General features: G+C 36.3%; 1 protein-coding gene across 1 annotated transcript in view; it reads left to right on the forward strand.

The window, feature by feature from the left end:
- The first annotated feature begins 2,599 nt into the window (after nt 1-2,599).
- Nucleotides 2,600-21,252, forward strand: part of LOC120766837 (organic cation transporter protein-like) — an 84,137-nt gene continuing 65,484 nt past the window's right edge. Inside the window, exon 1 of the mRNA XM_040092548.1 lies at nt 2,600-3,572. Within this exon, the coding sequence (XP_039948482.1) occupies nt 3,353-3,572 (220 nt within the window). The 5' untranslated portion in view covers nt 2,600-3,352. The remainder of the gene's footprint in view (nt 3,573-21,252) is intronic.

A 21,252-nucleotide genomic window follows, 5' to 3' on the forward strand; every position in this document is an offset into this window, starting at 1 on the left:
AATCAAGTCAGCGTCCATAAAAATTGTTGACGCACGTTCTTAGATTATATTTGCATTCACGTAGGTGAAAAAATAGACTTACCTCTGACTTTAAATCAAAAACTTCGTTCAGAAGTGATGGTGGAAGACACTGTCTACCAATCTGTATTGCAATATTAATGCTAATTCGAAACACGCGTCATTTGAATTTTAATTTAAATAATATAAAGAGTAAACTAAAAAGTAATTGTAACCCCTTTTAAGAAGTCCTCTCTCTTACTATGAAAAAAATGTGCAAATACCGCCCCCATTTATGTACATATTATAATATTTGCGTATAGTAGGGTGGTACTTAAAATGATATTTTTGGAGTAGAAAAGTTTTTTTTTTTAATTCAACTAAACTTTTTTGTGCCGAAAACTCAAAGTTACGGGAAAGGGTTAACACCAAAAGCGTTCGTTTTGATAAGAGACTCCAAGTCTTTCCTCATTGTGACTCATAATAACCAGCTATCGATTATTTAGTTTCGGATCATCAAAGCGCGGATCCACCGGGGAGGAACTGCGGGCGAGTTAAGCTCCGGAGAATTAAAAGTAATACATTATTTCCAATGAATCTTGGATTTTATGAATTGAATTTTAGAAAATCACTTTCTGAATTCACCTCTTCATTCGACGAAAATTTCTTTCCAGCGGGCATTCTTTTGAGATCTGAGAACAGGAAATAGTCACTTAGAACCAGATCTGAAGAATAAGGCGGATAGGGAAATAATTCGAACTCCAATTCAAGGATTTTTGGCATCGTTTTCACTGACTTTTGACAGGGTGTATTGTCTTGGTAAAACAGCACTTTCTTTTTCTTCAAATATGCTCGCTTTTCGACGACCTTCGAACGGTCCAATAACACCATAACCTTGCCAACCGACTGTTGCGTTTTCCACGCTTTGGAGCGGGTTCATCGTGAGCACTGTCAATTGGACTTCGAAGTGAAATGATGGTGCCATATTTCATCCATTCTCACATATCGACGCTCAGGTTTATTATGCTTAAACATCTCCAAACAAAGCTCCGAAATATCAAGTCGTTTTTGGTCAAGAGTGAGCTCGCGCGGTCTTCACTTTACACAGAGCTTCAAGAATGATGTTCATTTGATAATTTTGTGGACTTTTTGATGCTTTCGATGGTAACAACCACTTTTAAGTAAAAAGTGCACCCTTTCTTAAAAATAGCAACAGTTACTTCACTCAAAATGATAGAATTCACAAACTAATTATCCGAAAGCTGTTTATGCACGCCCCTTCTAAGGCTTATGAATAACTAAAAATCGTGTGGGTTTAATCCTAGGAGCTTCATCCATGGGTCAGAGCGGAATTTTTCGGTACTCTTTTCTATATTTAGTTAATTTAGGTATTTTGAAAATATCAATATTGTTAGTTTTTAATTCGCCGCAGTGGACTTTTACTGGATAGTCTGGTATACTTTAGTAACGTTAATTTACAAGTCAGGAAAATCGTGGTATTATTTAACGATAGTTATTAAGGAATTTAATTTTAGTATTCTATAAAAATAATATTTTAAACAAGTTCCTTTCGAACATTTAAGGGGTTATATACAGTTAGAAGGCCGAAAAAAGTAAACTTTCCAGAATTTTTTCCTGAGAAAACTTTTAAGGTATTGACCCAAAAATTTGTATACATATTGTGGTATCTTTTAACTGTATTTTGAGACTAAGTATTAGTTAAAGTATTTATTTGCAAAGGAATTACAACTGATCTCCGCGAGCTGCTCTCAAAACAGACGTTTTGCGGTGACCACTATATCTCTGAACTGGATCCTCTGAAATTAAAAAATCAAACAGATTTCGTTAAAGTAATGTCAAGTCTAGTAAAGCAAATCAAATGAATAAGCAAAGTAAAAATTTTTGACAAAATGGCGGTTCCAAAAAAAAAACAATTTTTGACCAAAATTTCGCTCTCAAATTGTTTATGAAAAAAAGATTTATCGGTTAGTAAAAATTCTCGATTAATTACAAAAAATATATTTAAGAAGCTCGTCTTAAAATTTGAGACTAATCGGTTAAATCGTTTTCGAGTAATTGGTCACCGACTTTGAAAAACCACTTTGATAAAAACGCGTTTAAAGTTTGGTGAAAGTGCATTCCCTCTAAAACGACTTTTCAAATTTGCGTGCAACTTCGAAAATATTTAGCTGAACGAAATGAAATTTTCTGTGTGTATTCTTAAATATATTTACATTAAAAAAATAAAATAAAAAAATCGCTCTTTAGAAACTTTTAACTGTTTATAACCCAATTAATAAGTCCCGGTCCACTATAACGAATAAATTTAACTGGCGAAAATATAAAAAGTAGTTAAGCAAGAATTTTTGGACATATCGCCGCTATTTATATCAAACTTTAACTCATTTAAATACATTGAATTTTAAAACTATCATAAACGCTGTAATTGAACTGAAAATTACATTAAAAAAAATCCAAAATTTTTATTTTGAATTCCAACACTTTTTCTTTTTGTTATTGTAACACCTTAATGCCCTGCTTGCCATGAGTTTACAATTCCTCAACGTAAAAAAATATAAAAAAAAAACTGAATTTAAATTCGCATTAAAAAAAATGTATGCAAATGAAACAACAACGTCAGCAGCGCCTTTTGTGAATGAATGAATTAATCGACAGCAACACGATCTAAATATTGCAGTCGCTGCCTGCACAGGTACATATATGTCATGTCAAATAGAAAATCAAACAACAAAGCAAAAGAGCGCAAAACTTTGTCGGCAGCCACTTTGCATGCAACGCACTAACCGAAAACAACAACAACAACTACACACAACAAACAACATTGCAGTTCATTAACGAATTTCATGTGTTATTCTATAAATTCTTGTCGCTGTCATGTTGTCAACGTGTCACACTGCAGCATGTAAGTGTGTATGTGTCTACGATCACTAATCCTTGATATTCGTAGCAAAAACAAGAAAACAAATAACGCACGTGTTGCATACAAAATAAAATAAAACGTCAAACGAACGCAAATAATTATGCGAGTGCAGAGTAACATAAATCAATCAAATCAAAAACAAACGCACAAAATAATAACAACAACAACAGCAAAAGTTTTGATATGCATTTTAACGACGTGCAATAATTTAGGCGCCACTTGCGCTGATTAGCAGTGATATTTAGCTTATAATCGCATTTAAAGCGTCGTAATTGCACACACACCCACACATATACATACACAAAATAGTGTTTAGTGAAGGTGCTCGTGTCTATATGTCGTTAAATGTGAATTTAGCAAAAGTGTTAACAAATAAATTCCAATTTTTTTTTCCGATAACAAAATTGTACAAAAATGCCGAAGGAACGCAACTTCAAGCCTTCGGAGGCTAGTGAGCGTCGAGAATTACTAAATTTCCCGCCTAAAGCGCAGGTAGTGCAACGTAGAACTAGCGATGGCAAGCTATATGTGCCTCTACCGCTCTCCGAGGAGTTCACCGAGAAAAATGCGGCCACGACGGACTGGACTTTGAAGGCACCGTTGGCGTTGCAAGAGTTGCTAGCAGGTGATGAAGGTTAGTACAAAATAAATATTAAGTGCTAAAGTTTATTTATTTCTGACATTCTCATATTAATATAAAAAAAAACATAGAAACTGGAAAAAACGCTAACTTAGGTTGCACCGTAGCAATAATATCCCTCACAAATACAAAAGATCCCTTATGAGAACTTTGATCGATGCGTTTTTGTGGCAGTTATAAGCTATAGTGGCATGATCTGAAAAATTTTTTTCGTAGATTGTGGCGTCGCCTTAAGTAATAATTTGTGCCAAATTACGTGAAAACACCTTAGAGAAGAGATTTAGTAGCGTAGAAGAATAATTTCTCTATATACAACGACCATGAGAATTTAAGTTCCCAGTTATAGAAACTTTTACGGCGTCAAAGTTAACGAGTTGGCCAAGTCGGGAGTCTCGCGAGACGAGTCTGAGACATAAACAATACCGTGCAAGCTAGGAACTATCAAGAGGGGACTAAATATGCAGTTTGAACAAATAGCTCAGAACAGTTGGAAATCTACAACCAAATGCAATATAGGATACATGACCATAATATGGCAAGACAAGAACTAAAGACTTATTCAATAGGTCCACGAATATAGTATATGGTCGTACATACATACACCGTTAAAAATGGGAATAGCAAATAACAATATTTGCCGCAGCTGCAAATTCGAAAGGAGTAAAGGTTCCACAAGTCCTCAGCTAGCACCCAGCTCTATCAAAACCTCGCTGTAGAACTCTTGAAATCCATCAGGTACCAAACTTTGAATGTCTGTCAACAAAAAGCTTAACAGAGATAAGTGAGTTTTCTCGTTCTGTCAGTGACTGGTTAGTATTCCCATAATCGTTTTGCACAAGATTGTTGCTATATATATATTTCTGGCCTAATAATGTAAATAGGCATATTTATCAACGAAAATTTTATTTTTTTTTTGTCGATTGCTGTTTTGTTTCGGGCTCATACGCATAGATCCATGATTCGCCACCTGTGACGATTTTATAAACGTCTTTTGAAGCACCGTGATCGTATTTTTTTAGCATTTCTTTACACCAATCCACACGAGCCTTTTTTTGAGCGATTGTTAAATTGTGCGGTATCCAACAAGAACACTCCTTTTTTACGGCCAGGTGTTCATGCAATATCGCATGTATGCTAGTGGGAGAAATGCATAGGCATGCCTCTATCTGAAGGTATGTTACATGACGGTCTTGCATTATCAGTTCACGTACGGCATCGATGTTTTCTGGCACAACGGCTGTTTTTGGACGACCTTCACGGAATTCGTATTTGAGCGAGCGTCGGCCACGATTGAATTCGTTGTACCAGTTTTTCTCAGTGCTATAGGATGGTGCTTCATAGCCATACAACGATTTTAGTTCATCGATGCACTCTTGTCGTGATAATCCACGTCGAAAGTTGTGAAAAATGATCGCACGAAAATGTTCACGAATTAATTCCATTTTTTGGCCGAGATGAATTTTTTTATTCCCTGTAAATAAAACAATTCACGATTAAATGACAAAACGTTCTGAGTGATGTTATGCTAAAAAATGTCAAACTTTCCAATGAAAATGTCAGATTGCACCTGGAAACACTTAGTGTTGCCTTAGGCCAGAATATATATAGCAGCCCTCGTATATCCCAATGTTGATTAAGTTTTCAGATGATAGCCGTACACCATTCTTGGCAATCTCATCCACTATTTCAGTGAGGTTAGTGCCTTGATTGCTTCTTGGCTGTTTACGTAGATGTTGACTCTGGAATTGCCAGCAGGTGCATTATAAGCCAGCTTTCGCAATAGTAAAGACCTCAGCTTGAAACATACTGCAGTGGTCTGTCAACTTAAAATGTATGCCTAATTCTGAACAGTAAATCCCTTCACCAACTTCAACGTCCAATTTCGATTCTTATAGCTGTTTAGAGTGTTGCGCATAGCTAACATACCTTTGTACCTTCACGCCAGCCATCTTGTTCTATGTTTACTTTGAACCTTCATTCAAAGTTGAAAAGTGGCTAATGTAGTTGGTGTTTGCCCAGCCGCTATTACCCACAGAGCTATGCCCGAAGATTCTATATGTAAATTCTCCTGCAGCCAGTAGTCGTCCCGCCGAATTTGCTGTGCAGTTTTCAGCGAAGAGGTCTATAAGTGGCAGGTTTAGTACTAGTTCAAGAGCCACCGTTGGAGTTGTTCTTAAAGCTCCGGTTATGCACACCCCATCGAGCCTCGGAACCCTTTCCATTGACTGCCGGTTTGGCGCTAATTGAGAACGGAATGTGCTGCACTTTCAGCTAACATACCTACCTAAATTGTCAAATAAAAACGTTTTCCATTGAAGAAGTTGAGTTTGATAGTTCTGTTTACATGGCAGCTATATGTGAAACAGTCCGATGACGACATATCAACAGTTTCTGGGAAAAAAGGGCGTGAGCCAAATTCAGATAGAAATCTCAAAGTCTGAGGGACTAGTTAGCGTATATGCACGCAGATGGACGGACATAGATAACTTGATTCAGTACGTCACGTGAATCACTTATATACATATATACATATGTATATATTTTATTGGGTCTACGACATTTTCCCTTGGGTGTTATAATTATCTCTTTAAAATGTTGGCCGCAGCTACGTTTCCATTGGTCCATCCGTTGAGTCCAATTTTCGATGTTTTGTTCGATCATTTCGACTAGTCACTAACGAATGACACGGGTAATGTTTTGCTCCAAGGTTTGAATGGAAGCGGGTTTGTCCGTTTAGACTTTATGGAATGGAATCACTAACTACCTGGGTAGAGTTCGAGGCCCATCTAAAACCTCTGCCGTTTTAAAGGTCCGTCCCCCGGTTGCAATACAACTCCACATCCAACTGACAAAGTGTCAGTTCTTCCCGAATTCGGGTTTTAACCAATACCACCACGATACATCCCGAGGAGCCAGCCCGTATGAGTAAGTTGGAGCGCACTTCAAGGGCTCCTGCTCCGCGTGGTACCAGAATTGAGTCTCCGGTCAGACCTCGTAGCCCATGCTACCACTAGTTGAGCTTCCATACTGCTCTGAATTGGTGGCCAGGGGTTGGGCGCACATTATATGCACACACCATTCACACAAGAAGCTAAATCTAACTCTCACTTGAACGCCTTTCCCGCCTAAACGATTCACGAGAAAACGACCCTAATTGTTAGACATTCCGACTAGTGGAAATCACACCGCTAACATCTCAAACTCCATCGGTCCAGGTGATCCCAATACCACCCAGATCCCTAATGTCTGAGTACATCGGACATTCTGCAATTACATGCACCCAGTTCTCTATTCCAACCTATCATATAGTAGCCTCTGATGCAAAAATGCAGTCAGAGGTCGATACCCTTAACCAGAAAAAGGCTCAGGCAGAAACTTCGACAAAGCCAACATCCAGAATGTATTTAGGACTAATGCCCCAACTTCTTGCCACCTACACCTGGCAAAAACAATTTATCTTAATATATGTTAGGCAATCTGTCAATGAGTGGTCTTAAAAACTACACTCTTCTTTCTTTCACCTATGAAAAACGCTTTATCACAAGTTAAGTATACCAAAAGTTGAAGAGAAAACAAAGTTTATATTTTTCTACTTTGTTGTCAATTTTAACTAGGAAACTGGTTAGCGTTCCAAGAAGCGCTCGTGTGTAACGCTCACTATAATATATACGCAAAACCGTCATGTAATTGTAAATACTACATTTCATATTTATTTATTTATTTATTTTTTTTTTAGTTTGAAGCAGAATTTTAACGATCTCAATTGGTTTAGCCACTTATTCATTTATGCTTTTATTTGTTTTAGGTCTTGTAAGGCCAATAAATATAAGACGCTCATATGCATCATCACTTATATCTGCTTATTGTTGTTGTTTTATTTATGGGAAAATTGTGGCTTACTTATTTAGTTAAAATTAATCACATTTGACAGTCAACACTCAGCAGCTGGCAATCAGCCGCCAAGAAAATTGCTCAGAGAGTGTGAAATGTCGCGACGTGTTGTTGATTTCTACGGCTCACTTAATGACTAACCAACTGACAGTACTGTCACTTTGCTGACAGCTGTGTTATGCCGAGTAAGTGACCTATTTTCAAGCGTTTGGCATACAATATGTATTTGGCTTGATTGAAACCATAAATGTGGGGAGATCATATGAAAAATGTGATGGAGTACAGGAACAACTTTGATTTGCAGATTTATTTACATTTTTACTGTATCATAGAAAGTATCTTTATGTTTTTGTAGAATATTGATTTTTTCCGTATGTACAAATGTGTGGTTTGATCGAGCTTCTTGCGGTATTTAACTAGGCATTCATCATATAAAATGGTTAAGTATAGTTTAGCGGAGTACGCTTGGTAGATATTTTCTACAATTCTGACGTACATATATTAGCTCCGTGAGATTCCTGACTACTCAACAAACTCAAACGACCGCATTGAGTCACTTGAAGACATTAAACGTGAACCGCTACGCGCATTGAAGGCTACATATTTCGGAAATTGACTTTAAGAACTGTTTCGAGGATTGGAAAAAAAATTGACACGAGTGTATTTGGACCAAGGGAATCCCCCTTTGAGGAGAACGATATAGATTTTGAAAAATAAATTATGTATTATATTATAATGACCATATTAGTCATCACAAAAATATTTTCCCCGAATTTCAATACTAAACCTTACAGGTTGACCGATATTTGCATTGAAAAATCAGACAAATGAACTGGGACAGGGTTCCTGTAAAGTTTTAGTCCGTAAGATGATATATCTTGAAGACATTATTTATGCAGACTTTATTCTGATAACTTTATTAATGTTTGACTTCTTCACTGTAAGGTGAAAGCATCAAATGGTATTTAAAATCTTGTTATAGGTAGGTAAGGCTGAGTTCAGGTTCCTACCGGGATCACAGCTGGCGGATAGTGGACGGCCTATGCTAAGTAAGTTAGCTGTGAATAGCAATACGTAGCCCCCGACCAAAGCTGCAGGAGAGGAGTTCTTGGCTCAAAACGCCTCATGCGCCCTATGAACCTTCGGCAAAGAGGCAAAAAGATGTCGCTTGTAAACAAGAGTCCACAACCCCTATCGGGGTCGCACCAAAAGAAAACCAGCCCACGAGAGGAAGGCAACAAAGCGACGAGGGAACAATACAGCGAGCAGCATCAAAAGTGCAAAGACATCGACGAAATCCTGGGCCCATTCGGAAACGAGGACAGTAGGGTTCTGATTATGGAGTACTGGAAACCTGGAACGGGACTTAGACGCAGGTGCGCAGATGTAAATCTCTCAATGAGAAATATGGAACGCCACCCTGAAATAATGCAAATGTGTTGCCAGGGTGGGCGAAGGTCTCTTAGAGGAGGGGTTTTTAGTGACCTGCAAGTAGCACATACCGTTGCTGTAACGTTGGTTAACGTCTGATTTCAGCCACTTTCATAGCGTGTCATAGCAATATTTAGGTAACCTCGCACACAAAATTTGGTTAACATCGGACAAGCAGTTCCTGAGGTATAAGATTTCACCCAAAGGTAGGTGGTGCTATGCCCCTTGTCCATTTTGTTCTCCACAACCTATGAATCCTTACCAGCTTGGTTGTGAAATTTAATGCTTGTGGCGCATTTATCCAGTGGCAACTTTGCCGTTATATGGGAGTGGGCGGTGTTATTATCGGATTTCATCCATTTCCACCACCTATGTAGAAATGGCAAAGTGACTGCTTGTAAGCAAGAATGGTTGATTTAGCTTTTGTGGTTTGGAAGATATAGACATTAAACCATCAAAAATTTCAAATGATGTGAGAACTATGTTAATTTTCATGAAAGCCGTGTTCTCGCCAACCGAAACATATGCATATTTAAACTTTATTAAGGATTGTACCTCAGCAGTATCGCCACAAACTATACAATAACTATAAAAGAACAACGTAATAATAATGTGGTTTCTACATTACATATTTACATTAAGAGTCAATGAGCTATTAAGCCAAATGAATTGAAGAAAATGTCGATAAAAGTTCGGAGTTCAAATGGTGTTAGCAAGCTTCTTAGAGAAAAAATTTATAAGAAACTGTATCAAGTAAGGGAGCGTTGACCAATCGGTCTCCTATTAGACTGCATGGAAGTTTTGTTGTTTATACTTTTTGTTTGACCTATCAGCTTTTATGGCAGCTATATGCGTCAGTGGTCCGATAGCAATGCAATCTTATACCAAAATCGACCTATTTTTAAATAGCTTTACCACCATAAGCTCAATTTTCTTTATCTGGAAACCACACAATGATTTTTAATTTCTTAAGTGGAATCAACTTTATCTCAAGTGGTTTGAAAAATTCGCGTATATTTCGAAAGAACTTAAGTCCATATCTCGTTTTAACCACAAATACTGTTTACTACAAAATCAAGTTCTTCATGCTTGATTACATTTTTACTGATTACTCCTAAGCAGCAGCACGCAAGCTGTTCGTGGAGGCCTTGATTCAGACATTCTTTTTGCCTGCGCAGATTTGAATTATGCCAACTTAGTTGTGAGTTATGGCAATGAGTAATTTCGAGACAGTTTTTATGCTTGACTAAGATTATCTGTAAGTTCATCAAGCATGACGTTTAATTGAAAAAAGGCGAAAACCGAGTTAACCAAGTTGTTAGCGCACTGAAGGTTTTCATTTGAAGTCTACTTTGTCGCCTTTGCTTTGAGATTCACTTGAGTAAATTAATTTTTGTTTTCGTTTCACTGCGCGGAAAATGAGAAAATATTTTACACATTTTCGCTATTAAACTCTAATGTTTTCATTATTATAACAGTTTAATTGAAAAGTTCCCGTCCTACTATAGTACCTTTTTTTGGCAAAATCTGTTTTTATTTTTATTATTTAGCACAGTTCCTTTCAAGGGTGACACACTGTTTATAGCGGCCCCCCAACTTTAAGATAACATTTTTGTAGTACGATTTGCCCTTCACTTCAAAATAGTCCTCAGTTTTGGCGATCTCCTCTTCATTCGACGAAAATTTCTTCACAGCGTGCATTCTTTTGAGATCTAATAACGGGAAAAAGTCGCCGGAAGCCAGTTCTGGAGATCTTTCCAATATTAAGAACAAAGTCTTACTATTTTTTGCTCATAGTAGTATATGAACGCAGAAATTTTTGTATAGATGTAGAAGGGTTCAAAAATAGCTACATATATACGAGTGTATGAAAGCCAAAAGATTTTAAACTCTTTTATACGAAGCTATTTGCAAAGATAAATATTTGCCTACAACAAATTATAATTGAAATTTTAAGTTCACAAATAAAGTTAGAAAAATTTTAGTGGCAACAGGTGGCAAGAGAAAAAAAATTATCAGCAAAACAAACAAACACAAACAGCTGTCGGCATCGCTTCTTGTTCCAGGTTTCTTTTTTTCATTTTTGGTTTACCTTGGACCTAATTATGCCACGCCACTTGTTTTCGAGCATTTGTACTTACTCATCGGTTCAAATTAGAAAAAAATGTGCTTTTCGCACTTTGCGAATCTCAGTGAACACCTTCTGCTCGCCAACGCACTGCTGACGCTGTTTACATACGGTATTTGCAAAGTAACGGGGGAAGTGCAAAGAGACCGCAATTGTTTGCATACAAATTACGCTTTCATCACAGCAACGGTAAACAATTGATTGAAGGTGTGGGTTTGCTTAAGTACTAAAAAGAGAATAAAGAGTTGAACATAAATTTGCTTGGAAAATCGATTTGCGAGATTTAATTCAAGTTAATAGAATGGTTAGTCATGCTAATAACCCCAAAAATTGTGTTTTTTTAATTAAAAATATTTGAACACGTGAACCTCGTTATATCCATCATATCCATAATACAAATGAGTATTTCGAATGAGGTGAAGTAAAAATTGAATGCAAAATTCGAGATAGAATCAGTGTTCATAATTAACTGTCAAAATTAGTAGTTCGGATGGCTATGAAAACCTCGTGAGAGCAACTTGCGCAGATATGAGACCTTACGCTACAAATTCTTCAAAAAAAGGCTTTTGAACATGAAATTCTATAATTGTAGTTGATTTTCTATTCCTTATGAAAAACATGGTCAGCTTATTGTCGATGGCTGATTTCCAAGGTGGAGGGGATTTCACTTACCTTAGACTGCTACATGTAGTTTCGCTTGGAGTCAAAAAAGTGTTCCGGTTATTGGATCTTAATTGTTGGCAAAGCGCTTTGTACCCAATACAAACTCTTCACTTAAACATCTGACTTAATGAAAAGGCGAACCTTACTGAACACACTGACAAAATTTTACATAAATCCATAAACATCTATTTTGAAGAACCTCGGCATAGCTGCGACCTTCTGCAGGTTTAAGTAGCACTGCTTCTTTCCGTACTTTAATTCTATTGGCCCATTTTTGCCTCTGAAGCTTGTCACTTTTTTGTCCGTCTAGTGTTGCCTAGGGTTCGCTCTCCGCTTTTGTCTCTTTGCTTTCTGTTCCTTTTGCCTTTTACCAGATGCCATATGGTTTTTTCTCTACCTCCTGCTCTACCGTATATGAAGAGCAGTTATTAGCGTTAAAACATCAATATATTCGGCGCTTGCGTCTAACCTAGCTGCGTTCGAGCATCGTGTGTCTCTTTCTGCCATTATAGATTTACGATAGAGGCTACTGTAATATCGAAGAGTTCGTCTAACTCATACCCTTAACATGGCTTACTTTATGCTTTTAAGGCTACTATGACACTTGAGGAGCGCCTCATCCTCTTCTATTCTCATCCCTAGAATGAACTCTTATCTGGAAGAGTTGTGTCCGTTTAGCGCAATTCGATCGGTATCCGGAACTTATTTTTTGTTTGCATCCGTTGGTTTTTTCCGGCCGGTTTCCGGTTTCTTCCTTACAGACGGTTTGTATTGCTTCTCGTTGGAGGCGTCTTTAACATTACCCTGCAAGCAATTTCTGCAAGATATCAGCCTGAGTTCAACGTTTCAGAATCGTTTTTCAAAATGATGGTTCTACTTTTCTCCTTACTTTCTTCGCTTGCCGTCTGTGTCCTTGGTCGGAGGCCGCCTATTTGTGACTCACAGCTTATCTACGTCTTTGCAGGCCGTTACTATCCGCCAATTATGAACTCAGCTGAATTTAGCAATTTGTGATCTTCGCATAAAGGCTCGCGCCTCATGTCGCTCTGTTACAGCCCTCTCATGGACAGGTGTGGCATGGGTAGGATGTTTATTTCCAAGTGGCATCTAAGCACAACACACCTTTCCTATCACTATTAGTAGGGGGCTGCTTATTGGGTACTCACAGCTAACCTCGGAGCTTAGGCTGTCAACAGTTTGCACAGCTGTAGCCTTTGGTGGCCTGAATTCGAGGATTTAAATGAGCCGGGTCAAAATTGGGCAAAGTGTGTGGCATCACCATTCTTAAGGTGAAATCACATATCTCGGGACTTCCTCAACCGATTTCAACTAAATTCGATGCATAACATTCTTCGCCTACTTCTCATATAAGGCAATTTTAATTTTATTTTCTTTTCTTCACTTCCTAATACAAGTATACAAATTAATAAGTAATTAAAATAACGAAATAAAATATTTCACAAAAAGTTCCTTTCAAGTATTTCCAGAAATTATGTAAATCAGGCCACAACTGTGCAAGCTCTTAGGTACTGAATATGTGGACCTATAGTTGTGGCTTATAGTTGACATTTTAGCGAAAATATCGGTCAATGTGTGAGGTAAATAATTGAAATTCAGATGGAATCTTTTCCTGATAGTACGAGTACTATGTCTGTGTGTTACATATCGTCACCTAAAATGCAAAATAACGTAACAACATGTTTGAAAATTTACAGTGGCATGAATGAAACACGAAATAAAATGGAACAAGAGTTAACAAAAATTTTAATATTGGTTAAAACTGGTTAATATATGAGCGCAGAACCTGAAAATGTTGGACATATGTAATATTATGTATGTAATTTGAAGTAGTGAATCGTAATCAATAGGATACTCAATTTCGAATTTTTTGATGATACGTTATTTTCCATTTTAGGGGACGATATACTTCCCTTAGCTCCCATATCGAAATTCCGGATGACTTTATACCGCATATATTGGGCAATATGTGAGTCATCTTAATACATTTGAGAGAGTGTGTTTCCAGTATAACGTTGCACATTTGTGCTTAGAATCAGTGAAAACTCGCCCTAGACACCATATAACTAACAAGCCTTATTTACTTCACGGTACTTCCCTTTAACCCTTGCAAGTTGCAAGGATACGAAATGTTCGGTTTTACCCGAACTTAGCACTTTCTTACATGTTTTATTTAACATTTATAATTTGTGAAAAGAAACGTAACTTCAGCCAATATTAACTATGACGTTGCCGTACTTATTTTATTACTATTTATTTATTTTTATAATTATTGAGAAAATCGCAAATATTTTTCAATATAAATGTTTATTTTGGCGCAAATATTTTTATTATCACCAATTGCAGCACAGCAAATAGGACAAACGCATTGAGTCTTAATATTTTTATTAAACGCGCGGCCTAACATATTTTGATTTCGCATATGTGTGCGCTGACGCAAAATAAACACCTGGCGCTTGTCAAAACATGCTGTGAATTTATAAAATATGCATTGCATATTTATATATAGACATTTTAACAGACAGTGCAACCGTAATGAGTACAACACTGCGTATACTTAACCGAATTTCGTTTATTTTTCTTTGCGCACAAAAATGGTTATACATTTACATCTATATATGTATATGTATATATTTATATGTATATATTTATATATATGGGGTATTCCATACCAAATCGATCACTTTTGAACCCGACTCTTTTAGATTTTGCTGAAACTTGTCCATCCTTTTCTACCCTTTTTTTTAAAAAATTGTCAAATTTTCAAAATTGAAAAAAATTAAAAAAATAATATAAAAAAAATCGGCCCACTCCGGGATTAGCAGGGATTAATTGTACTTTTTTTTGAGGAAAAAACAAAAAAAAAACAAAAATGGCGAACTTTCAAAAAATGGCCAACTTCCAAAAAATGACGAGTTTACTTTAAAAAACCGATTATTTTATATAATTGATCGTGTTAAATTTTTTTTGTGTATTTTTTCAAAAACAAAAATTTAAAAAAAGGTCCCCAAAAGTCAATTTCTACAAAATTAATGGCTATTTGAAAATAAAAAAGCCTTTTTTGAAAAATTCATAACTTTTTTTGAAGTTGGACAAAAAATTTTGAAAAAATTCTCAAAAATGTTTTTCAAAGGGTAGAAAAGGATGGATAAGTTTCAGCAAAATCTAAAGGGCTCGGGTTCAAAAGTGGTCGATTTGGTATGGAATACCCCATATATGTGTATATATATGTATGTATGTATGGATAAGCATAGCAATTAATTAAGTTGCTAATTAGATTATGACGTGATTGAAATATATGTAGTGAATCATTGAATAAATATGGTTTAAAAGAAAGTAGAAAAATAAAAAAAAATTGCTAAAGGAAATAAAATCAAAATTTTCCAAAATGTTTTAACAAAATATATTACTGACAACTTAGTTATAAATTATATAAAAAATTATTTCAAGTGCTAGCCCCAAAAAGTATGCTAAACCAAAACTAAATAGCATATTTACTCTCGTCTCTCTGTCAACTGTTCCTTTTGTGACATCAGTCGGCATACTATATGCATGTATGCATGTATTGTACGCAGCGTCAATCGTGACAGCAGCACGTGCAATTAACACGACGTATTGAAACGCCGCTGGGACTACCGTGTACACTTTCAATTATGTTTAGTAATCTCAGCGCTCATGCAAAATTACTTATGTTTACATTTGCCAACACAATGACACTTTTTACGCTGTGCTTGCACACAAATGCTATTGTATGCATGTATGCGTGAGTGTGCATTGATTTGACATGTTGGCGCTGTTGAGATTTTCGCACGCGATCATGTTGTTTGCACGCGGCTGCCGGCTTTTTGGCACAACTCACAGTGAGAAGAGGCGAGACGCGACAATGCGCTGTCTATGTTTGCAGTGTTTTCTATACTTACACACATGTAAATACTTACATACATATACATACATAGGGGACAACTTTATTCAAGTAGTATTTACAAAAGTTTCTCATAGAAAAGAGCAAATATTTTGCTCTCACTAATTAATGAGTTAAAAGTCATTAAATAAATTTCTTTGTTATCACATAGCGGTAGTTCTACGGCTTGTTATAATTACCTAACTTATTTAGTTGAGTGGCAGAGTGTGAATGAGAGCAACGATACCACAGTAGTTACGAGTATATTTTTCTTAAAGCCAAAAATAATCCGATTGAGTGCATATTGCATTATCACAAACTTTTGAGCACACATGATTCATTATAATTATTTATTGTTGTAATTTACATTATTTGCAACTCTTAACTCAGGAGAATACGATAGCCTCTCCACTCTCTGTCGACTATTTCTTATCTCCTCTGCTGTATTTATTACACATTTAGGCTTGTTTTGGATTTTAAGAGTAAAACAAATCAAAAGAGAGCCATGTCAACACTTAGGACAACTTCTTATCCAAATAGTTGTTGTAGTAAAATGAGGAGAACAATAGCTTAAGTAAGTAGTTAAATAGTATATACTTTCGGACCAGTTGGACATAGTTCAAATACCGACTTAAAGACCGTTTTAGACTAAGCAAATTAAAATTTGGATATCAACCGAAATTTCAAATTCCAGTTTTTCACTCGTTAATGAAAACTACAACTCGCCCGTGACTCTTAAAATTTTCTTCAGCAGACTGTCGAATTTTCAGTGAGTAATAGCAAATGTAGTAAAGTCTTACGATCCAGTATATGGGCTCCACAATGAACCTACGTTCTAAGCTTTCCAAGTGAGGTTCTTTGTAGGATCGTCTTTTTAATCTAATCTAACCTAACCTAAGACTGAAGTCCGCCATCAAACAAACTGACTGGATCTTGTTAGTGTGGCTTTAGAACTGGAAATTCTACTATTGACCAGATTTTCTTAAAAAGGACTTGTGAAAGGAGGGTCGATGCACAACACATCTTCCTCGATTTTAAAGCCGCTTTCGACAGCACGAAAAGGCACTATGTCTGAACTGGGTATCCCCGCCAAGCTATTACGGTTGTGTATGCTGACATTGAGCAACATCAAAAGAGCGTCGGAAAGGTCAACTCCGAGCCTTTCGATATCAAGCGCGGTTTCAGACAAGGCAACTCTCTATTATGCGAATTCTTCAATCTACTGCTGGAAAAAATAATTCGACTTGCGGAGCTTAATCGAGCTGGTACAATCTTCTATAAGAGTGTACAACTACTGACGTGTGCCTATGATATTGATATGATTGCCCGAACAACCGCACCTTTAGTTCTGCCTTCTCCAGACTGACTAAGAAAGCAAAGTAAATGGGTCTGATGGTGAACGAGGGCAAGACGAAATATCTTCTGTATTCAAACAAACAGTCGTCGCACTGGCTCTACGAGATATACGACGGCATTGACATAGTTCAGCGAATGAAGACAGCGGCTACGCTTGCTAGGCCATTTCGTCAGAATGGATGAAATCACTCCACATCTGAAAGTATTCGACGTAGTACCCGCCGGGGGAAGCAGAAGAAGAGGAAGATCTCCATTCCATTGGAAAGACCAGGCAGAGAAGGACCTGGCCACAATTGGAATCTGATGTAAAATTGACTGTAAACGCGTTAGCGGGTGTTGATGTCAATTGTATCAATATCATCGGCGTACGCCAGCAGCTGCACACTCTTATAGAAGATTTTATCGAACTATTTTCTCCAGCAGTAGATTGAAAAAGTCGCACGGTAGAGAATCGAGTTATCTGAAACCTCGTTTGGTATCAAACGGCTCAGAGAAGTCCTTTCCGATCCTGACGGAGCTTCTGGTATTGCTCAACGTCACAGTCAAGTTAGTTTTGTGGGAATACCAAATTCAGACACAGCGGCATAAAGGCAGCTCCTTTTCCTGCTGTCAAAAACAGCTTTAAAATCGACGAAGAGGTGATGTGTGTCGAATTTCTTTTCACAGGTCTTTTCCAAGATTTGGCGTGTGGTGAATATCTGGTCAGTTGTTGAATTTCCAGGCCTAAAGCCAGACTACTACAAGGTCCAATCAGTTTGTTGACGGTGGGCTTTAATCTTTCACACAATACTCTCGATGCAATCTTATATGCGATGATGAGGAGGCTTATCCCACGATAGTTGGCGCACATTGTGGTGTTTCTCTTTTTGTGGATTTGATAGAGTACACTTAAATTCCAATTGCCGGGCATTATTTCGTCTGCTTATATTCTACAAAGAAGCATATGCATGCTTCTTATCAGTTGTTAGCGTTTTAAAAGTAGAGTATTAATAGCTCGGCTGGCAATCCATCGGCCTCTGCCGCTTTGTTGTTCTTTAGTCTGGTAATTGCTGTTCGAACTTCTGCTTCATCGTCATAGATTGGCGAAACGGGTTCGCCATCTCCTGGATTTATGCTCTCATTGCCATTCAGCAGATTGGAGAAGTATTCATCCTAATTGTGTTTCCATAAAATTTATTTATTGTGTTTTGTATTTAAACAGATTCGAAATATATTCATAAAACTAGAAACTTTTTGCATTGGAACTCCTTCAACAATTTATTGTTAATATTCAAAGTATTAATTGGGCAATTAATTAGGGTTATATGGTAATATTACTTTAAGTAGTAGTCAAATTTGTGAAATTCATAGCACATATCTAAAACTCAAAGTATTGAAAAACAGTTCTCCATTGAAGATAAGTAGTTTTTCATACATTTTAAATTAGCACGGCTCGCTACTGGGTTTCAGAACACTGGCTTTACGATTTCCAAACATATTTATATGAGTTAAAGAGAAAATTTTCTCTCCATTTCGCACAATACAACTCTAAATGCTGTTTGAGTGCTCTTCACTCTTGAGTGACTTACGCATTACAGTTAAGAGAAAATATTTGTCTCATTTGTTTCTATGTTAAAATTAAACTCCATTTTCTATATCGTGATTAGTAAGAATATTTAAGTTAGTGTTTTAGAAATAAATACCGTAAGTTGGAAAAAACTTATTTAATGAAAGAGAATCCCAAGTCACTAACTATGTACTATTTACTTTGTAAATGAAAAAAACTTTTCTTCTGTAAATAAAAAAAATTAATTTTTATATTATTTTTTTTTTGTTTTTTTAGTTTGATTGAAAAAGTTATTAACTTTTATTTTACTACTATATATTTTATATGTATATGAGTTGGCCTTGCAAGTGCAACTGAAATATTATATATAAATTAACAACTGCTATGCACATTTTTGTTGTTATTTTTTCTTTATTTTAAGATATCTTCAAGTTTTACCCGTTTGTGTTGTAAACTGTATGCATTCCGCACAGTTCAAATGCATGTAAATGTAAAGTCAGCGGCATGCATGCAAAGCCAACAACAAAGCAGAAAATAAGATTGTTCAAGTTTTTGAACTTATGAACGGCAACACGGTTGCTAAAATAATTAATTATTGATATTTTAATGTTTTGTGTGCTTACACTCATATATTATACATATGGGTAAATATTTATATTTAAATTAGGGTGGTTGCAAATTACGAAGTAGCATATTTTTTTTAACCACTCAGAAAATTTTTTTGTGTACAGTTTTTTATACTCTCCAGATATAGGGTTATATATACCAAAGTGATCAGGGTGACGAGTAGAGTTGAAATCCGGATGTCTGTCTGTCCGTCCGTCCGTGCAAGCTGTAACTTGAGTAAAAATTGAGATATCATGATGAAATTTGGTACACGTATTCCTTGGCTCCATAAGAAGGTTAAGTTCGACGATGGGCAAAATCGGCGCACTGCCACGCCCACAAAATGGCGGAAATCGAAAACCTATAAAGTGTCATAACTAAGCCATAAATAAAGATATTAAAGTGAAATTTGGCACAAAGGATCGCATTAGGGAGGGGTATATTTGGACGTAATTTTTTTGGAAAAGTCTCCGAAACTACTACAGATATGTCAACCAAACTCTATAGAGTCGTTTCCTTCAGGCATTTACATATACAGTTCAAAAATGGAAGAAATCGGATATTAACCACGCCCACCTCCCATACAAAGGCTATGTTGAAAATCACTAAAAGTGCGTTAACGGACTAACAAAAAACGTCAGAAACACTAAATTTTACGGAAGAAAGTGCAGAAGGAAGCTGCACCCAGGCTTTTTTGAAAAATTGAAAATGGGCGTGGCGCCGCCCACTTATGGACCAAAAACCATATCTCAGGAATTACTAGACTGATTTCAATGAAATTCGGTATATAATATTTTCTTAACACCCTGATGACATGTACGAAATATAGGTGAAATCGGTTCACAACCACGCCTTCTTCCAATATAACGCTATTTTGAATTCCATCTGTTGCCTTCTCTGTATAATATATAGAACATTAGGAACCAATGATGACAGCGGAATAAAACTTTACAAAAATACGGTATTTGAAAAATATATAAATGACGTATAATGAAATCTCGATTATCACTTTATCATGCGAGAGTATAAAATGTTCAGTGACACCCGAACTTAGCCCTTCCTTACTTGTTTTAAATTAATCCAATGAGTTACTTGAGCTTGACTTCAGACAATCGTCTGCTCCTCAAATAGAGTTTGTACCGGTTTCATGTACTTGGTAACGTCTGCTGCTGGCTTTATATTTAGTTTAATGCAGTGTCATATTTCTATATGTATGTATAAGTATGTATGTACATATGTATATATAATATATTTATGTACTTATTAGCTATAGCAAATATAATATAATCTCGGTTTTATATATTTGTTTAATATAATATACTTGTATAATAAACTATAAATGGGTGCAATAAAGTCATATAAAAATACAAATATTTTTTTTTTGAATTCTGTCGACGCCTGAAGTTGAACAAACGTGTACGAGTATTACGATAGTTATAAGTAACATGGTCCCGCCCCCTAATGGGATTATTGTATATGTACATTCGTCAAACCGTCCAAGCTCTATTATTTGCACACCACAAAATCTGTTATTAATGGACAAATTCGAATTATAAGCCTGTCCACTCCCCACATAACGCTTCGATTGAAAATTACTTTAAGAGCGATTAATAAAGAGATATTAAAACTTTTAGATAAAATCACATATCTCCGGACCTTTTCACCAAATACAAGGACAAGTTTCCTAGAAAATTATGTGGTTACCGCTAATTACGAATGGAATTGGTCTAAACCTCAAATCACGTCACATCAACTAAACATATTACATTTAGCTTCTTCGGTTGAGTTTATATCACATAGCTCTCATTTTAATAAGACTCTAATATGATATTCTCTGACGTGAACAAAAATATATCAATAAACCGAAGCCCAAGTTGATGGCCCTCAATATAAGTCATGATGATACCAAGTTTGGTTGTAATATATTCACGATTTCTTCAAATAATGAATGTTGAACTCTTTGGCAAGATTTTTATATTCTTGCAACATGTTGCCACAGATTATAATAGTTCTGTTCACATACGTATCACCTAAAACTAAGCGAGATAGATATAGGGTTATGTATATATACATAAATGATCAGGGTGACTTGCTCGACTTGTCCCGAAGAAGCTGAATTTTTTTACAAAAAGAG

Source organism: Bactrocera tryoni, chromosome 1 (assembly GCF_016617805.1).
Source record: "Bactrocera tryoni isolate S06 chromosome 1, CSIRO_BtryS06_freeze2, whole genome shotgun sequence".
Lineage (NCBI taxonomy): Eukaryota > Metazoa > Arthropoda > Insecta > Diptera > Tephritidae > Bactrocera > Bactrocera tryoni.